At 37.4% G+C, this 22,184-nt stretch overlaps 1 protein-coding gene across 1 annotated transcript in view; it reads right to left on the bottom strand.

The window, feature by feature from the left end:
• Positions 1-22,184, bottom strand: part of MIPOL1 (mirror-image polydactyly 1) — a 199,097-nt gene that overhangs the window by 95,954 nt on the left and 80,959 nt on the right. Inside the window, exon 15 of the mRNA XM_087747228.1 lies at positions 6,788-6,895. Coding sequence (XP_087603354.1) covers positions 6,788-6,895 — 108 coding nt within the window. The remainder of the gene's footprint in view (positions 1-6,787; positions 6,896-22,184) is intronic.

The following is a 22,184-nucleotide window of genomic DNA, read 5'->3' as shown; positions in this document are numbered from 1 at the left end:
CCCATCCAGCCTGTCCTGGAATGTTTCCAAGGACAGGACATCTACCACCTCTCTGGACAACCCGTTCCAGTGTTTCACTACCCTCATTGTAAAAAATTTCTTCCTTATATCTAGTCTGAATCTACCCTCTTTTAGTTTCAAACCATTACCCTTTGTACTATCGCTATTGGCCCTGCTGAAAAGTCTGTCCCCGTCTTTCTTGTAGGCCCCCTTTAAGTATTGAAAGGCTGCAGTAAGGTCTCCCCACAGCCTTCTCTTCTCCAGGCTGAACAACCCCAGCTCTTTCAGCCTTTCCTCATAGCAGAGGTGTTCCACCCCTTTGATCGTTTTTGTGGCCCTCCTCTGGACCCTCTCCAACAGATCCATACCTATAAGTTCATTTGCAAATGTGACAGCAGTCCCTTTAATAGGTAGTAGCACATGACATCCAAAATGAAAAGTGTGATTGCTTTAGGGTAAACTCCACAGAGTGAGCTCTCAAGCTGAGCTTTCACAGGTTGATATTTTGTTAGATGCAGAGGGAACAGTGCATATGGGCCAGAAGAATTCATAGCAAAATGTGAGAGAAATAGGTGGATTGTTCAACATGAATATTGCTGAGTTGCTACATGGAAAAAAAACCCAACCACTCTGAAGTAATCACAGTATTTTAAAGCATCTTTTACCAAGCAATAACACCATACGAACAAGTAGATCAACAGCAAGTTTTAAACTCTTTGCAGAGTAATGTCTAGTTACTCTGTAGCTGGAAACTGGAGAAAGGTGTAACACCCACTTCACCAGTGGGTAACATAGCTATTCATCTGTTAGCTATAAAATATTGGTTATCAGCAGCCAGTTTCTATCACTGTTGCAGTTAACAACAGTGCCACAGTCGAAATGGCTGAAGCTGGCAGAGTGGTGTTCTGGATGGGGCTGGGCCTTGCCACGTTCAAAACTTATGTTCTAGGTTTCTAATAAATCAACCTGATCTCTGTTGCCTCATGTAAAATGATCATGAAAGTACTGAAAGGCTTTTCTCTAAGAGTTTTCTAGGATGCAATTAATAACTATAATAAAATGTAAAAATTGTACACTGAACTGGAATTTGAATAGAAGAGATGAGATTGGAATCTCTCAGTTTCCCACCACAGGTTCAGGCAAGTTTCCCTGGATTACAGAGCATTTCAAAAGCGTATGGCTCTGTCAGAAACAAATCAGGGGCTTCATAGCCATAAATCAGCTCTAAACTCACTAAAATGAAGATCTGAAGCTTCAGCTCTGAAGCTCTAAAAAGAAAAACATTGTTAGAATTACTTAGTTTTTGTAGATAAGGGCCACAGTTACTATCTTCTGAAATAAGCACTTTATTCCAGAGTCAATATTATATGCCTAAATAGCATGAATACTCCATGCTTTTCAACAGTAGCAAACATTTTAAACTTCATGTTAAAGCTTTTCTTAATTTTTTTTAAGCTCTTATGACACCAGGTTCTCCTGGGATCATGCTCTTCATGGATGATACATTGACTAGTCAGCTGGATTTGTTTTTGCGGTTGGCATTGTCAAGCAGATATGGAGAAATGGTTTCTACTCTAAGAATCTGGGAAATTCTGGGAATCAAAACAGAGCTTAATACAATTTATGAAAGGCATCAGGGAGTACTTAAATTAAGTCTTCTGGAGTGGCTTTTTCACAGGCATCATCACTGGAACAACTACCAAACTGCTATGCACGGTGGATTTCCTGCCCTTCACACAATTCTTATGCATCAGCAGAAAGCAGAGAGATCAGCTACAACTGCTTTATGACACTACTGTAGACGAACTTCTGACAGCTCCTTTAGGTCACTTTCTTGCCTCTGACTAAATTTATGATATTCTCAGTAAAAACATGGAAGCATGTAGGATGAATTCTACAGAAAATCACAACTAAAAAGATTGATTAGTCAGAAAAAACAAAACAAGCCGATCATAACCGAAGATTAACATCTTAACAGCTCTGAAGGAGATTAACAACCTTTACAAGTTCTAATGACATCATACTCGGATGGAGTAAACTCATTTAGTCACGGAAGGGCACCTGATTTGTGTATCATCATGAAACAGCCCTCCTCTCCATTTTGAGAGTTTGGCTTGGAAGTAAAATTAGTATGTCTCTCTGATCTTTAAAGCAGATTAATAGCTGCTTTAAGAAGAATGTACCATGTAATTAAAAATTATAAAATAAATCAGGCCTGTGGGAAAAAAGTGACCTCTCCCTATGTGTCATTCAAATCCAGTTAAACATTTTCATGAATTTTCACATTAAGTTATTTGTTTCACAAGACTTATTTCCTATTCTTCTTCAACTGAGTAAAGAGGACATTCACACTGGCAAAATCTTTATTTTTCTTTAGGAAAATGTAATATTTAAAACTCTGCATTTCAAAAATACACACTACAAAGCTAACAACAATAAAATGACCCACAACAATATTTGAATACTAATGAAAAAACAGCAGTTCTTCAACTTTTCTATGTTTAATTGAATCAGCTATTTCAGGGTATTGTGGGAATACATTTACCAGAATCAGTAGAGACCAAATGTTAATTATGAAGGCCAAGCACAAATGAATAATCTTACGTATAGACCCTGACACATTAGAACTGCAAAGCACTCTGCAGATCTTATTTTATGAAAATGTACTAAGAGCGCAAATGTATAGGCCCTTAGGAAGCAATTATCCCTAAAAGATTTAGCTATAATTCAATCTGAAATATTATAAGAGATTTTTCTAAAATGGTTTCACAAAGAAGAGGATTATTTTACTTTAACTATGGAAATAGGGGTGCACAGGCCTCTCTGAATGACCTCTGTGCAGTTGTGGGCCTTGCCTGGAGGGAAGATTTGAAATTGGCCTTTTCGTTCAATTAATACAATCCCCTATGACCAATAAGAATATTATAAAAATTAGGAGTACCAGTTTGGCATTGTGGGACTGAATGGCCCACATCACTACGAGGAATGTTCTGTGCAATAAATACATTAAATATGGAAATTTTAAATCACGTACTACTAATATGTATGACAGAGATTGTTAGGAAGAGCTATCTTACTAAAGACATGCAGATGTTATATTGCACAATGTCCTGGTTTCAGCTGGGATAGAGTTAATCTTCTTCCTAGCAGTGGGTATAGCGCTGTGGTTTGGATTTAGTATGAGAATCATGTTGATAACACACTGATGTTTTAGTTGTGGCTAAGTAGTGCTCACACTGGTCAAGGACTTCTCAGCTTCTCATGCTCTGCCCGGTGCACAAGAAGCTGGGAGGGGGCACAGCCAGGGGGGCTGACCCAGCCTGGCCAAAGGGCTGTTCCATACCATATGACATCATGCCCAGTATATAAACTGGGGGGAGTTGGCTGTGGGGCAGCGATCACCACTTGGGAACTGGCTGGGCATCGGTCAGCAGGTGGTGAGCAACTGCATTGTACATCACTTGCTTTGTATATTATTGTTATTATTACTACTATTTTACTTCATTTTATTTCAATTATTAAACTGTTCTTATCTCAACCCACAAGTTTTTGTCACTTCTATTCTTCTGATTCTCTCCCTCATCCCACTGGGGAGGAGGGGAGTGAGCTTAGTTGCTGGCTGGGGTTAAACCATGACATACAATAAGATGAAATGGCACAGTACAGGTCTATACAGCATGTCTTATGTGTCAAATGTTTCATTCACCACATGATCCTCAGGTGTGACATGGGATCTAAAAGTGTAAAAACAAAAGGATGCAAGAGTGCTTACATCATCTTTGTGATTTCCAGATCCTGGATCTGGCCAATTTAGTGCCACCACACCTCTCCCACAGTTACAATCTGTCTCTCTGCTGCTTTGCCTCTCTCAGGATTCTACGGGCTGCTACTGCCTCAAAGAAAGGTGTCAGCAGCCCTGTGAGCTAATATAACTAAAAATAAAGCTGAAAGCTTGCAGCTTATCTTACCTGTTAGACCATACCATCAGTAGAATGAAATAGGTTTTTTGTGGATTGGTCTTACACTTTTTTCCTCCTAAGCAATTCACTATTATGAGATGATTTTAAAGGTAAGACAGAAACAATACCCGCTAGGTTTTGTTGTTAAGTGTATTTCAGGACCCCACAGAGGTAATGATCTCATCTTTTATCACAAAATTTCATGCCATCCTTAATCTAGCTGATCCTGATTACTGTATTTTTATCCAGTTAAGATTGCAAGTATCCTTGCACCACGTCCGATAGTTACACTTCTGTTACTCCCTGAAAAAAATCTAAAGCAGATCAAATGCCTCATCTGCCACCTACCACCAGAATACATCTTTTGCCAAACTGAATCAGACAACATTAATTAAGTTTAACACAGTAGGGAAAATTAGTGATTTAAAAAAAAAAAAGAAAACAAAACAACTTTCTTAACAGAAACTGCCCTGGATAGACACAGAAGGAATAGCTGGACTCTTTCTGCAGGACAGCTGTTTACATCCGAATTAATAGTATATAGTGCACTTCCCAGTTTGCACGTGGCAGTGGTTAAAGTAAATGTAGATCTCTGGATCATGGTGAAAATAAAAATAGTTGTGTTGATATTTAACCCTGCATCACAGAGACAAACGGCCTGTCCTATTTCTCTGAAAACGGTCATATGACCAGAGGGTGATCTGCAGTGGAGAGGAGACAGGAGGGGATTCTTGGGTCTGTACATGCACTCTGCATGTAGCACTTACGATAGCTACTGAGCACGTACAAGAGGCAGGAGGCGGTACCTAAGAACAAGAGGGTTTCACAGGGAAGGTGTGTGCCAAGACCCCACAGTGCGTTACCGGTCAAGGGGCTGCGGCTGGATATTTCTCCAGCAGGGAGCTTTGCTGCTGACGGCAGCAGGAGCGCCCCGGCCAGCCACAGCCAGGCCCAGAGCACCGGTCAAACCCATTTCTACAGGAGTCGCTGGCACGACTTTCATCCCTACTAGCCCATCCATATTTTTGAGGCTGTAGCTACACTAAAGAGGGGTGATAAGCTTTTCATTTACATGAGTGCTTAGGTCAGGATGAGTGTTCATATGCTGTATATCAAAGCTAACTACTATTGCCAGTATTTCATAGGGGCATTTTAAAGTTTTCAAGGTCAAGAATTCAACTTGACCCATCAGCCTTTTAAAACGTACTCCGATGGACCTGTCCTCAATGAAGGCAACAGTACTGAGACAAACTCTACAGAGGTACAATATTAAAAAAAGTTCAACTTTACCAAAAATTGAAAAGCATTCCTTTTTTCCTCCCCAGACTCTCATCTCTAGAAGACTACGACCAATTAACCTCTAACTTCGAAAAATCAAAAAATGCCTCTGACAGTCAGAAATTAAATTCTTTAAAGATTAGGTGCTGGGAGAGCAATATCAGGCTTAGAATGAAATCCTAGTAACACTATGAACTATTAAGTCACTTCTTGCTCTGAAAATATAATTATTCTGTAAGCATTATGTCAGGAAATATTAAATGTAAAAAGTGTAGTTTTGATAAAACATTTCTGTTTTCTAACAGAAAGACTCTGCATAATATTTTCCATGACACAGAAAAAACAAGTCAGCATGCAATTAATGAAAAACAATACTATGTTCAATAAGTAGCATGCTCAGCAAGCACTAACTTTAAGTGATACCGGACTCAAAACAATACTATTATTGTTGTCACAAACAGCCCTGAATGTTTATGATCTCTATTTCTAGTCATCTGAGGATGGATTGCTTTCACATTCTGAGGGCAATTATAAATCCGCGGAACATACAGCATTTGTGTGGCACACAGCCTCTCTCTGTTTATTCATTATACTTTTTTTTACTGAGAAATGTCAAACTACACAAGGATTTACCTTAATTCCTATACTTTCCATCAGTCAAATTGTTGCATGAATAATGATGTTTCCCAAATATTAAAAAACAAAAACGAAAAAGGAGGCAGAGGAAAACCTGCCTAGAAATGAGGTACATTTGGATCTTACTGCCTAAATCAAACACAGTTTTAAAACGACAACACAATATCAACAGAGTAACTTCTGTATTTATATTGTCTCTCCACTACCCATACAAGAGGTTTTTAAGAACATAGTGTGTTGAATAGGTGTGCATGATGCTTGCACGTCTTACCTGGCATAGTCTCTTATTCTGGCTAGCGGTGAGATTGCTGGTTATGTAGCTATCAATTCCACTGACGTTACAATTTCCCTTTCTCAAAGCAGCAATAACCTGTCACTTTACACTGTCCTTTCTATGACCCTCTCCCGCCTCTCTGCTCATTTTTATTCTTATTGACAAGACTTATTATTCCTCCTCCCAATTCCAACTAGCTACCCTTTTGCAAATAGTAGTATCAACTATGTGGTCACTAGTAGTATAGGTCAACAATGTTATTAATATAGCACACACTGCTGGGAGCAGATCAAACAGCCATGCTTTAAAATATTAGTTTTGCAAAGGTACCATGAGGCAAATAGTTGCAGTTTTCTTCACGTTATAAAATTAATATTGCAAGGACAGACCCCCAGAATTTAGCACTAATTACCAGCCCAATAATTTGGAGGATATGTTATTTTTTTTCTTGTTGTTTTCATACACAACATAAAATAAAACCATAACAGAAGGGTGCTGTATCTGTGTTTAAAGAAGGGGTTGTTGGCAAACACCATAGCTCACTTCTGCCGAAATGTACACAACTGATATATGCAGCCCAGAAAGCTGGCACCAGGGGCTTACAACCTTAATTTGCCTGCAAGAAGAAATGGAGATTTACCTTCAGAGCACGTTCTTGATTGTTTTCAGCAGTCAGATGTCTCGTGTTGTTTGCTGAAGTCTGGTTCTGCTCTTTCAGATGATGAAGCTCCTGCTCCAGCCGTTTGCACTGCAACGAGGAAAGAATCCCATTAAGTAGAGGAGTGTGGGCATATTTTTTTCAACAAACCAAATGAATTAACGTAAATAACCCCATCACAATTTCTGCAATAGTGAAAGCATCAGACAAAAGCAAGTTACAATCCCAGACCAGTACTAGAGCTACGTTTTTTAAATCTGCATCCTTATTCAGTTTCTTCCTGGTCCAACTGTATGCCAAAAAAAGCTCAGTTTAGTATCAGATAAAGACATTTTGCGGAATGTTTTAAAGTGTCTTAAAAACGTCAGGTTGAATTTCTGCTCCTAGTTATGCCAATATAAGGCTAGATTTTGGCTTTTATGTATTAAGTAAGTGGATATAAAGGAAGAAATACATGTTTTTAGAAAAGCAAGCAAATGAAAGACCCTCCTCCCAAATCCAGGACCCAGCTTTTTATTAGAAAATATACATGTAATTTTTATACTTGTATTTTTCATGCTAAGAGATTAGTCTAATGCCCAAACACACACCACATCTTGAAAGAAAATAAGTTTTAAGATTGTTTTGTTTAAATATTTAACTTAATGACAAAGAATGAAAAATTTAACATTTGCTACTGTGTGCATACACACGTATACTTACTCCTGTCAGCCTAACATCTATTTTAAAGATTAAAGATCTGAAAATTGTGAAATTATATTTCACTGTTTTTTATAATAACCGTAAGAGGTCTTGCCCAGTTACCTTGGTTTGAAAGAGTAATTAATTGTCAGCAGACAGTTCACTGTCTTATGAAAAAAACCCCTGTTTTACAAAAAAAGCAAAACAAAACAGACGAAGTACCAGGAAGACGCAGGGGAACAACTGTTAGAACTAGGGAAAAACACAACATTACCAGGAACATTTTAAAACAATTTTATATTACAAGCAAGTAGTTTGCATATCACCACCAAAACCCAAAGCTGACAGACTCTGTTGGAACAAAAGACAATTAATTGATAAAAAGTATTTTAGTAAATACCTTCTGAAAACACTAGTAAGAAAGGAATGAGAATCATGATATAATGCCCATGTAAGCATTGCTGTCTCAAACGAAAGACCTGGAAACATCAGTCTCTTGTGCTATCTTAGTGACTGTGGAAGACACAGAACTGAGCTTCCCATCAAGTGTATACAACCTATTCCTGGGCAATTCAGTATGTGGGACAATGAAGCATGGCTCATGTCAACTCTAAAAAAAGAAAAACTGTGAAACAGAGAGCTGTAGGACTGCAAAAATTATAAGTGAGGTCCAAGTAAAATAAGGAGTACTAAAGACAGAAATTTAAAGACATACCAATACATACACTTCTTAAACACAAAATAAGTCCTTAACAATGTACTGCACATTAGGTATCCAGCATAGTATATAAAACAGAATGATTCAATCCTATATTTGAATAAGTTTTAAATAATTGTAGGTGTCCGGCAGTACTACTAAAAAAAATTCAATTCACATATCTGTTGTTGTATTTCATTACTTCTGTTAGAAATCCAGGCTCATTTCTAACAGAATTACTTATTTTAAAGGCAGCAAATCTCTCTGGCCTAGTGCATTCTCTCAGTGTCTGTTGTAAAGTTCCTTAATGCACAGTTTCATTTTTATTTCAAGAAAAAGAGGAAAAGACACTTTCCCATAAGATAGAGAAATACAGAAAAAATGTTAAAATACACTCGATTGCAAATATGTTTACAGACTTGAGACATTTTATGTCTATGTTTATCTCACATACACAAAAAAATCACAAATCACACAATCACAGCTATAATTCTTTTTCCATGTCCAGCATTAAAATTACGTGTCTGCAGACATGAAGGTGCTAATAAAACTACTGAAGAACTAAACCCCCATTATGCAGTTTTCTCTAACAGCTTTTTTCTCTAGCATACATGACCTAAACACCATTTTAAAAGTAAAATCAATCACTACTTCAGGCATTATTGTGACACTTTACACATTACACCACGTAAGATCAGCAGACCTCTCACTTTTCTGCTTTGCCAACACTCTTCTTCAAAACAGTGCTTTGGCATTCCCAATTTGAAAACAGCATAGGTTTCTTACAGTAAATATTATTAAAAAAAGGCCAAAATCTCAATCTACCTTTAAAAGATCAATTTATATTCATGCTATTCTCTTGATTCCAAAAGAGAAAATATGCTAAGAGCAAAACCTAGCTACAGGCCCATATGGAAAAAGATCTCGATCTACAGGGCAGGTTGCACAACTAAGGGCATGGGTGCAATCTTATTCTGCTCTCCACTTCACTCCTGTGAAGAAAGGCCAGTGAAATAAACAGCAGCAGGGGGACTCTAGTATCATTTAGCATATAGAGCATGTATGATAAAGATGAACACAAGTAACATAAAATGGATGGACCTCCCTATCAAGTCAACCTTGACATGATTACATTTATACCAATCTTGGTAGCATTTTGTAATTCGTCTTTAATTTCATTTCCACTAAGAATGTTGATATCTGAAAAAAACTAGGCATATTCAATCAGCATACTGCTTGAATCCATTTTGAGGGTATCATTGAAAGAAATGGTGATCTAATTTGACCTTTGCACATAAGTGTCTTAATATGTTGGAAACAATGTATTAACAGAAGACGTTCTGAATTATCAATTGAAATGTATTTATTCCTAGCTGTCTAGGAATTAAAATCGTTAATTACCCTGTTTGTGAAAGTATTATAATAATAGTCTTAAATGGCAATTTTGTGTATGTCTTACTAAAATTTTATACTCTACAACACTTTGATACCTGAACTACTTTTAAAACACTTAAATAGCATTCTAAAAGCAAGCACTCTTTTTCACAAGAACAAGAGCATATGAAATTTCTGTGTAATCTTGCGGTAAAGAAGTTTTAAAAATAGAATTTAAAACAATGCAGCCCTTCTATTCATTTGAGCCAACATTTTTTGAATTCTGTGTCATTGGTTGTTAGCAAGGTCCAGTAAAAATAGATGTTCTTTAAAAGAACATGTGTTTTTATTGGTTCACTCCAGGGCTCTAAAATGCCAACAGCTGCAAGTAAGAAACTGGATTTCCTTCTAAAAACATACATAAAAATACTTTTTGGAGCACAGTGAAGAGAAGACATCGTCCAACTCAGTACCGGCAAAAAGGAAATGTTGGATGTATCCTGTTAAAAAAGCTGAAAGCTAAAGGAAGTGTTTCATTTTAAATATTATAAATAAGAATGTCTAAATCCTGTTATCCCAAACTTGTGAAAATTCATACTTGGGAAACCTTCAAACAGAATCCTCTTCAAGTCAGAGACAAAATATTTTGTGCAACACAGGTTGCGTAAACATCCGATCTGAGGTGTAACTGTGCACTTAAATGGAAGTTCCTGTAAATTTAACAGTTTATGAAAGATGGGTTGTTAATTGAGAAAACTGCTTCTTTACCTCAGATACTTTGAGTACATCAAAGAATACGAGAGCAGTGTAGATGGATGTCAAAGAGAATATGCCTTGATCAGAATGCTAAAGACTTTACTAAGTAAAGGATATTAAAGCCTCACTATTGTGGTTTAACCCCAGCTGGCAACTAAGCCCCACACAGCCGTTTGCTCAGTCCCCCCTGGTGGGATGGGGGAGAGAATCGGAAGAGTGAGAAAACTCATGGGTTGAGATAAAGACAGTTTAATAGGTAAAGAAAAAGCTGCACATGCAAGCAAAGCAAAACAAGGAATTAATTCACTACTTCCCATGGGCAGGCAGGTGTTCAGCCATCTCCAGGAAAGCAGGGCTCCATCACGCATAACAGTTACTTGGGAAGGGCAAACGCCATCACTTCCAACGTCCCCCCTTCCTTTTTCTTCCCCCAGCTTCATATGCTGAGCATGATGTCATATGGTATGGGATACCCCTTTAGTCAGTTGGGGTCAGCTGTCCCAACTGTGTCCCTTCCCAGCTTCTTGTGCACCCGCAGCCTCCTCGCTGGTGGGGTGGGGTGAGAAGCAGAAAAGGCCTTGACTCTGTGTAAGCACTGCTCAGGAATAACGAAAACATCCCTGTATTATCAACACTGTTTCCAGCACAAATCCAAAATGTAGCCCCATACGAGCTACTATGAAGAAAATTAACTCTATCCCAGCCAAAACCAGCACACTTACAGATGGTTACATGTCATTTTATAAAGGTTTCACACAAACAATCCACCAAGAATTAGCTTCATTGTGTGGTCTACTGTGTGCATTCAGAGTTCTGTAGCCAGAGAGGCAATACTGAAGATACAATCCCACCCCCACCCCCCCCGAACCCAACCAGAAAAAGGTTTTCTCTCTTCTTTCAAACCCTCATGTTTGTTCTCCTCTCTGAATATATCTCCCTCAGAAAGTCTCCTACCTTAGCTACCCTCATTCAGGTGATACCATAACATACTCGTCAGACAGTGAATCTCTTTCAGCCTACTCCAAGTGTTCCTTGAGCAACCATCAATGCCCAGCTGCACCGTTTTCACTACAACATCATCCATTCCCAGCAACAGGCACTCCACCTTCTCTTTAATCATATTTCCACAGTGCAACCCTGCTGCGCTCTTCTAAATGCACTCAGTCTTTCCACACAGATACCCCTGTATGCAGCACAGGACATATCACAAGCAGCCAAGACACAAAATGAAAAGCAAAGCAGGTGACATACCAAAAGGATAAGAAGAGATTCAGATAGGAAAGAAAGGATAGACAGTAAGTACACCTGTTCTTCCCTCCCATCTTCCAATTTAAACCATTAGCCTACCGGTGAGCCTTTTTTAACAAGCATCTGCTGACATGATGCAGCAGAATAAAGATGTTTGTGAGAGCCATCAGTTCAACCTGCAGCAGGTGCTGACCCCTTTCAGTGACTATCCAGGTGGGAGGGTTGAGAATGGCACAGGGAAAATCCAGACAAACTGCAAAAAGGAGCACCGGCTAAAGGGGACACTGATGGAGAGGTCAACAAGCAGACCAGAAGAATATCACTGAGTAAAGTACTTGAGGCTTGCCCAGAAAGAGACTGTTAAAAGATGGTCCTAGTTCCAGGTACACAAAAGGAGGAAAGATGGTTTACAACGAATCGAGTATTTCAGAAGATAGAAAAATCAATGCAGATAACCACTTAATAGTGTTTGGCCTTTACTAGAAAATGAGGTTGCATTAACATATCAAACATAACTTTAGCACTTGTATAAACAAATCATCTTTAACATGCTGTCAGCTTTTCAGCATTTTCTTCTTCAACTTGTACCTATAACATGTTAACATGGTGTTATGGTGCCTGCTGTGTCTACACAGATTGATGAGTTATTTTTTGATCGTTACTTAACATGATTCTTCAGTGAGGTGTTCTGAAAGTAAAAGGTACAGGCATTACACAAGTGTAAAGAAAAATCTGCAAACCATTGGAGAAATAACATTAGTAGGGGCAAAGACGGAATACAGTGAAGTATTAACATTGAGCAGAGCAACCCCCTGCTCCCAACCATTTGGTCCCCATGCACTTTGTTTATATGAAGACAACACCTATCTCCAGAGGCCTCAGGGAGAAGCGTATTTAACTCTGCACTACTCATGTCGATCGGACTGTTCATGTGCTTTCAAAGAGATATAAATGTTTTGCTGCACCTAGGTCCCTTGCTCTGATCTCAGTGAACTAGATAGTAATGTCAGGTGCATTACTAATTTTGTATTTCAGTGCAGATTTGACCCAGAGAAAGGGTACTGTGACACTCCTTGGCTGAGGAAGCTACAGCTAAAGCTGAATATAACAGAAAACTGTAACGCTTCCGTACCACAAATGCAGTCTTGGTGGCTATTTAATCCTGTTACATCTATATTTGCTTTTAATATTACCATATAGCATACAATGTTTTCCATCATCTTTCATTAAAACGAATCCAAACTAACCTCTTCTGAACTTATGGCAATATGCTAGGGAAAAAAAAAAGAGTCAACACATTATGCCATTTATATGCTAGGAAAAAAAAGGAATTGATTCGTCTCTGTTAATACAGATATGAGGGTCAAAGTCTAATGAAACAAATGTACTAGGACTAAGATGAGGCCAAATTCTGCACAAAGTTCTTTCCCGAATTCTGAATTACATTTGATTGTCTCATCCCATTGGTACATACAAAAGATAGTATTTTATGAAAACGTATTTGTTCATCTAGAGTCCTTGTCAAAACCTGCAATGCTTATAATCTTAAGAATCAGCACTGGCATAAACACAGAAGACCCCACTGATGAGATTGCTCAAAAAAGGGACAGTACGTAGATGGAGGTACCGCAACGTGCTTGCCCTGTTCTTGTACTCTTCCTGAAGCCGAGACTATTGGCTGAGTGGGGTCTGGGTGGTGAGACAGGTGGACCTTTGGTCTGATCTGATCCCATCCACTCAGTCTTATGTGGTCTTCGCAGTTCAATAATAGAGCTTGTACATAACCACAGTCTCCCACAAATAGCTTCATTCTGTCATTAAATTTAAGGTAACACATTTTTATTCAAGTCAGACAAAAATTAGAACTGAGTGCTTAGTCACTTACCATGGGTCAGCTGGTGCCTAATTACTTGATTGCATATCAGGGCCTTCACTTTAAACAGTGAGTACTCTATTACGTTCTGTGGACTTTTATGCATGAAGACCTTGCTGAACTGGGATCTAAATTACTGAAGTAGTAAGAAATAAAAATAACCTAGTTCCTACTAAGTAACTTGGGAAAATGGTTTATGTCCTCCAAATTATGGGAAAGTAAGAGCCCATCTGAATGGCAGATGAACTATTTTCGAATTGTTTCCATTTTTTCCTTTATACATTTTAAAGAAAATGCTCATCAAAGTAAATGACACACAGTATCGTGATGGAAAATGCACAAATACCATTAAAAGATGAGCTCATGGGATATCAAGATCCTACTCCTACACAGCATAATGCTTTTGGAACTGATAAATTGCAGATACATTTTGAAATTAGTTAACACATACTCACTCCAACGAACAACTGAAGTACAAATAATTATTCTAGACACCAAACATGAAAAAGATAAAAGAACCATGACTACTTCTTCAACTCTTATATTAAGTCAGCACCTGTGGAAACGTGAATACAATGAACAACCATGTGAAGCAAACAAAAACAATTCAACTGATTCTTCTCTTAGTTTATTACTTTGTTCGCCTTTTCTTACTTCGTTTATAATGATCTGTGCTTCAGAGTAGCTCCCAGCTCAAAGATACCGAATGGAATGCAAGTGTTCTCAGTTCGACAGCCCTTCTCTCCCCCTCCCCTCAATATTTTTTTTATTGAACAGTCTGCCCCTTGTCCCAAATTCATCACGATTTCTGGAGAGGCAAACATCTTGCGCCACTTGGATGCTGCACAACTCTTTCCTTTGCAGACAAAAATAATACCAAAGTCATCCAGTCAAAACACAAACCAACCTTTGGTGTCACTGTGAATTATGTACTTTGAACTGCAGATGTTTGGAAGCACTTGTATTTATATAAATAGATTTTATCCTTTTTCTTCTAAAATAATAATTTTAAAAGAAATAAAGACATAAATGAGTTTCTACATAATAATCACTAGAAAGATTTTTCCATTAAATTATAATTTTGAATTAAGGTTTTCTAGCCTCTGAAAGAAAAGACTTTTCTTCAAAGTTCTGGCAAACCATCAATAAATGTGTTTAAATGATTATTTATACAATGCCCAGCAGCTTAGAACTACTGGGATTTCAAGAAAGAGAAGTGCTTTTGTAGAGCTTAGGCCTCAGAAACATATGCATCTTTAAAAATTTATATTCTATTAGTAAGAGAAACACTTAAACATAAACACTTTTTTTTGCAGCAGTACAATGGTGTCTTGCTCCATCAGAAGCCACAAAAAATAAAAAGCATCAAAATACAAATGAAACATTTTTGTCTTCCTTGTCACCATGAGCCAGTTGGAACCTGCAGCATTAAGGCAGATAATATGCTGTATACATGACTTGATTTCCTCCTACCATTCTTTTCCCTTTCTATTTCTGAACACTTGAAAATGCAGCTAAACAAGCTTTCATTTATTTTCATTTGAACAGTAAAAGGAACTGTAAGTGCACAGAAAGAAATTCAGAAAATTCGGACGATAAACTGTTTCCACTCTTCATGTTAACAAGATAAACTGTTTCCACTCTTCATGTTAACAACCCTTACCTGCGCAGCTATACAACAGCACTGAGTATCCATTTTCCAAGTCAATGCAACTCCCACATACTCATTTACACACTATTTGCAAGACAACTTTGGTCATTCTAAACTCCCGTGCTAACTACTGTGCAATTCATTAGCACACTGAGCTGTAATATTATGAAATGGGCTACTGCAGTCACCATACTTAGTAATGCAGATAACCTAATATACCACTGATTTTTTGTCTTCAGTTAGATAGGGACAGATTCCTCAATAGCCAGGCACTTCTTCATCACATGGGCTCAAAAAACAATAATAATTTATTCCTGTAGATTTGTAGATCCTACACACATTCTTTCTAATATGGAAATATAATCACAGAATCACAGAATGGTTGAGGTTGGAAGGGACCTCTGGAAGTTATCCTTCCTGATCCTCCTGCTCAAGCAGGGCCACCTAAAGCCAGTTGCCCAGGACTGTTTCTAGATGTTTTTTTAATATCTCTAATGAGGGAGACTATAAAAGACTACGTATCCCTAATAAAAGGAAGGAACACAAATATCAGAAAGCCATGAACTCTATTTTTTACTAGCTGTTTTACTTTTTTTGTTTTATTTCTCCTCTTTCGTTGTTGAAAGAAGGAAACATAAGTCTTGCCTCTCCATTTTCTTTAGTCTCTCCCTCCTTCAAATGAAACATCTTTCCTCCTTTCTTTTGCACAGCAGAAAGTACACATACTCTAATTCTCAATTCTCATCTTGGCCTGTGTGAGGTCCATTCCACTGCACTCTCTCATTTTTTACTACATTTTTGCATCATCTTGTTCCCATAAATATTCTCTTTATTATGCGATTCTTCTCAATAACTCTTCTTATGTGTTTAGTGATGTTTTAACTCTTGATAAACATTGACTAATCACTTTTTCCAACACTTAAATACTTTTTCCAACACTTAAATGAAGTTAGTAAATAGGACTTTCTTGTTTTACGGGATGAGATATTAGCACAGAAAGTTTAAGAAGCTTAATCAACCGACAAGATCATGTCAGAACTGGGATTACTACACCCCAAACCTTTGCTTTATTGACTCAACCAAATGATATGGAGATATTGCTTCCCGTGGCCACGTGTTTTGCTGGCTCCTCAGAAGAGCAGTTAGTTCCAATACAACCAGATGGCCCGTGGCCAAGAGACAGCTTGTCAAACATCTGACACAACACACCATGACAGATACCTGATAATTGCTTTTGTTTAAAGCCTAAAGTTACCCCCAGTTAATAATCCACAGTGTTGGTACTCAAAAAATATATACAGAAGAATAGAGGTATTGAAGGTGTGAAAGGTGTATGAAAAGGAGAAATTTTAGAGAGAAACATTCACAGCCTGATCTTCCAACTAGATCTAGAAATTAGGAATCTGATTCTCAGATATACGCAAGGCACCCAGCTGCTGAGAGAGATATCTTTTTAGAAAGTGTAACCTTGTTTAATTGAACATAACTAATATTAGTTGACAAGAAAACAAAATTTGGTAAACAATCTGTCATTCTAATGAGCTGGTTTTCAACTAATCTTCAATGGATTTTCTTAAAATCCATATGCAAACAAGACTATTGCCTAAACGTTAAATTGGTATTTACTACACAAAAGGACAGGAATACTTCTCGTCCATTGTTAAATATCATCACATTATTCGAGAAAACAGTATCATGGATCACTGTATAGATGCCACAGTTTTTTAATCTCTTTATTCAGATATTGTAATCATGAGATTGCAGGTGTTCCTCGTAGTACACACTATCTGTTTGTCCTGATAAATACCATACTCTCAATTGAGCCATCAGTTGCTTAAGTGGCAGTTCTTCAATTTTTTGTTGTGTAATGTGTTCTCCCAAAACTTCTTTAATGTGTACTAAAAGCTTTAAACTAGAGATTATAACAAACTAAAACAGCTAACTAGGTAGGTGAAAGCACGAAGCTCTGCAGATATGTCAGGGATGAGAAACACTTTTCGAATAAATGACCTGTATCAGTAGTATTTGCTGTTTCTCCACGGAAGTAACATGCTTTTTTAGGAAACTTCAATACTAAAGATCACAGCTATCTGAACAGACTGAGAATAAGTGTGAAAATGGAATAACTAATTATAAATCATCAAATGGTATTGTGAAATCAGTTTCTTTCTCAACAACACAGAGATCTAGGTAACAGCAAATACATAAAATCTGTATTTCAGATATCTTTTCAAATTTATTCATGTGCACTGAAAAGTGGAATAAAAATATTAAAAAAACCCCAAGAAATTAATCAGCTTTGAGTAAGCTTAAAATGAATCATACATAGAAGACAGACACCCCACAAAGAGATGTTGAAAAAAGTAAACAAAAGCTCTGCAAAAATAAAACAAACCCACACGTTTAGAAATTATGTATTGCTCAGCTTCAGTAATACTGAGAAACGTCTGTATGATTTTGGTACACGACTAAGACTTTTCAAATATTAAGCAGTGGTTGAATCTGAAGATTTTAACTCTCTTAATTTTAGCTTCACTGAAGTGTTTTACAGGGAGTGATGTGACTAGCTACCCAAAATAGATGCACACTTCTCAAGAGGACTGACCATGCAGCTTTGAATTAACAGCCACCTAAAAGCTTTCAGATACATTACTGAAAAGCAGAAATGCTTAAACCTAAAATCAGCTGCCTTTGACATGTGCAATTACCAACATTGCCCTCATCCAACTCAAAGCCTCCTGGCAACTTCATCCCTCATGTGTAGAGGGTAGGACATGCTAAGCAGGGGAAAAAAAAAAAAAAAAATCAAGAAAAACACAAAGATAGAAGAATGTTATGACAACTTCTGAAAGCAAAGTGATGGCCCTGCCTGCCAAAACAAACAAAACGGGTAAATGCATGACTACTGCTGAGAAGTGTCTGGATACCATAGAAGACAACACACACGACATAAAGAGAACTTAACGAGACACACAGCTGCTGGCTAGCCCCACAGTAGAAAGCAGGCTGATATGACTATTTAGCACAAGGGATTAACAACGATTTTGCTGTTTCTTCTAAAAGGCTGGCACTGGATGCTTTAATTTTCACGGTGAGATTTTCAAGACTAGTTTTGCAGACTGAGATTCAGTGAAAGTCCTAACATTTTGATTGTGAATGGGACTTCAAGCAATGAGACTGAAAAAATGCTTGCAGATTGAGAAAGAATACTTTGTCTCAAAGCTACAGGAGATGAAGGAGGTAAACTCACAGAGAGGGCTGGTGTTCACACCTGCCCTGAACACAACCCAGCAGAGCTCCTTCAGGCAAAAAAGAGTGAAATCTATTGTCTCCTAACATTGCTGGGATCTGTAATACTACTCTTGAGATATGAAATTCCTCATCATGATTACAACATGACTTGGAAGGAAATCTTACCTGTTGGTGACAAGTCATCTCATGAGACAACTAGGAGCAAAGTGTTCATAGCCATTCTTCTGATACAGAGCTTTACTCTGTTTTTTTTGGGTTTTATCTAAACTTGTAATACTCTTGCAGATAGCAGAGAAAGGTGTTACAGCTAATTAAGAAATAAGCCACTCAGCATAACTGAAAGATGACGAGTAACTGCAGCAGAACTTTGGTTAATATACTTAGATTTACATGTTTATAGCTGCTAATTCATGAACTAGACATAATTTCAAAACTCCCCTCTCTCTCAAAAGGTAGTTACCAATTCTATGTTATCAACAATATAAAACATACATTCAGAAGTATTACTGCTGATTATCCTGCATCAGCACATTACACCAATGAAATATCCTGTAGTTAGCCACCACTTGTATTCTGTATTTCTGACAACAATTCCAGAATTGCAAAAAGTTTCCATCCTTTTATTATTTAATACTGTTCTTCATCCACAGTTAATTGTTTTCTGTTATAGCTAAAAGTATGATACTTTTTACACAACCACAGCTTCTTAAGGGCCTTTAAGTATTTCTACATATTTGAATTGTGTCATTTAAAAAAGTATTTTCAATTCAAAAATGACTTTGTGTATACCCACAGTATACTCAACAGTAAATACCTTAAAAAAGCTACTGAAAAGAATGACAAGAAAACATTAATATCAGAAAGCATTAACAAGTTCCCTGACAACAGCATCTTACAATCACATGGAGACCACATGCAACAGGAAAGCCTGTCCTTCATCTGCAGTAGAGGGTAATGGAAGCTAATTTTTTCTTGTTCTCAAGCAACTCAGCTTGAAAAATAATTAACAGTGAATAAACAGACCATGGAAAAGAGGGTAAATCCTAGATACTCACCATCTGAAGCACGAAACAGTAAAGCCATACAACAAACAAATGTAGGCATACTTGGTGAACGAGACATAGATAAGTTAATGCTACTGTGAAATCTTTCTTTCATAAAGAGAATACTGATAGATTTTCTTGTTCCACTTTTTTTGCCAGGGCCACTACACATTTTAGACCAGAATATGTAAAATAACTTCATCAAGCCTGAGGACTTCCAGAAATTGATTAATGGTTTCACAACCAAAGGTCACAATGTCCAGACCAAAGCAAGAGGGAAAATTGCTGTTGTAATTGTTACCTGTTCATTTAAAAACAATTAAAAATCTAGAAAGAAATTGAAGCAACAAAACTGTTTATTAAGTCCTAAATTTCAGTCACAATCATCTACCATTCTGTTGAAAATGAGCAATCAGCTTATCATCATTACAATAATTTTTTCTTACATCCTCTGTTACTGCCAGAACTAAACTTCTTCACTCACCACCTCTTTTTACTGCTTAACACACATGTTGAATCACAAGGATGACTGTGGAGGGTATTGCAATGCTAGAAGATAGGTCAATATTTCACTTTAGGGACTCTGGGAAAAAAAAAAAATATGAAGTCAACAAAAAGCAGCTCTATTCATTCTTCTTCGCTCTAGGTCTCACAATATTCTTAGTCAACTACTGATGTTGTGGTAGTGGCACGATCAGCAATATAGATTGGCTGCTATTCTTCGAAGATATCTCCACTGCCTAATTAAATCCAAACTTTACATTCTGTGTGTCATTTTATTTGTGATCTACGCTACTAGTTTGAAACCTATTTCTCCTCGAAGGAACCAAGTTCATTTATGTCTTGTGGACAGGTCCAAAATCTTCACCAGAAAGGTCTGCATATAAAGTAGTCTAATAATTTTCAAAGTAAAAAGGCTGAACACAAACATACTGGAATACTTTCTCCAACAACATTGATAGCTTTTACTAAAGACAAAAATCCTGTTTGTCACCTATCTGTAGAATTTTTACACAAACTCATCCGGGTATCCAAAATAACAAAGTATATTTGCAGAAAGGTTTCTTAGAAAGTTGCCTAAGAAAACCAACATTTAATATGAAACACACAGATTTTTTTTTAATTATTTTTAAGAAAATCCAAGATATTTTATCCAACAGGTAAGCAAACTGAAATGCGATTCAACACTCAGTACCTAATTTGAAACTGTGAAGTGTTAAGTACCATGGAAAACTTAATTCAGGTACCTCTACAATAGTTCTGGTACTTATAGAACTTATTGCATGCACTGTGATTCAGTCTCTTCGTCAGAGGGAATACTATTAGAATTCTGCTTGTATCACATTGGAAATTTTCTCTATGGGTTGTTGCTACTGAAACAGGCGATCGATAAGCATACAAAACATTTTTCCTCTCTGTCATCCTAGGGTTTTGACATTAAATATTTAAATTAATTCTAGAAATTGGTTTGGAAGTCTAAGCTGTGTGAACCTAGAGCTTAGCACCATGACAGATGAGTCAAATAGCAATTAATCAAACAAGCTTGCATGCAAATTTACTGTCATTTTCAAAGGGGTGAAGAGTTTCTAGGTACTGAAGAGAAGATGAATGTTCAACTGGAAATTCATTAAAGTTTACAATAAAAGACACAAAGCTTGACCATGCCCTCAAATACCATGCAGACATGTATTTTCTGAATTCTGCACAACACATTGTTTGCAGAGGAACAACAGGTGATTTAACAATGCAAACAATAACGTGCTTCAGGGCATCATTCAGCCAAAACCTTATGGCAGTAAAAAGAAGAAATGCAGTATCAATTAAAAATTTGCTTCAGAAGTTCAAACAGTAATCCCTCTCTTCAAGGAAACATTGCATTAACATTTACATATTTACTCATACTTAGCATTCATGGACTAAATACAAAAGTTCGGTATAAGAGCTCCTTAGGGTAATTTCCTTCAGATCCTCCTCTCCCTCCCACTAATGACCTACCAGCTGACCTGGACTCCCAGCTGTGAGAAGCATTAACTCAATATCTACAAGACCCCATCCAACCAAAGCCTCGATGAAGTCAAACTAAGGAATAAGCTGCAAAATACTCACTTTCACTAGTGAAATTCTGACTCCAGTGAAATCAAAGGGAGTTTCATGCCCTACTAAAAGATACCTGACTACAAAGAAATCACAGCCTCTACTACATCAATGCAAGAGACCAAATGACACTACAGACACAGATGTGTAGTGTCCCCAAATCTTCTCCTATCAACCTGTTTGAACATCTGACCTCTCCTCTGCTTTCTTAAGACAGTTACATACAGTGATCAAAGAAAACAGAGCACCTTGATGAAAGATTAAACAGGTGTTATTCTTTTGGGGGACATTCTACACAAATCAGAAAACCCAACATCAAGAGGATTCTGTTTGGCCAGTTTCCTCTCTATTTTAGTCTCCAGTGGACTAAAATTCCTACTTCAGAAGAAAAAAATACTTCACCATCTTCGGAACGTAGCCAAATATTTAACTGAGTATTCCCCTGGAAAATATTCATGTTCCAGCTAGCACAAATATATCCGAGGGTAGAGAGTCAGAGCATACCTAATCGTCTCAGAAAGTAAAGAAGTATTATAATTTTTCAAGCTGCGTTTGTTTTTAGAAGTAAGCAGCCAAACAGGGAAGAACCTGCCCTTTTGTGAGATGCAAGATTCTTGATGCTCTTCAGCATCATTCCCAATAGTTTTACTCCATGCCTCCCAACTACAGCAGTCACTGGCCCTTTGAAAATTCTGTAACTAGTGAGATTC

This window comes from Nipponia nippon, unplaced genomic scaffold (genome assembly GCF_047370975.1).
Source record: "Nipponia nippon isolate SJK-2023a ecotype South Korea unplaced genomic scaffold, ASM4737097v1 scaffold_11, whole genome shotgun sequence".
NCBI classification, from domain to species: Eukaryota; Metazoa; Chordata; class Aves; order Pelecaniformes; family Threskiornithidae; genus Nipponia; species Nipponia nippon.
This window is presented reverse-complemented; position numbering and strand designations above follow the sequence as displayed.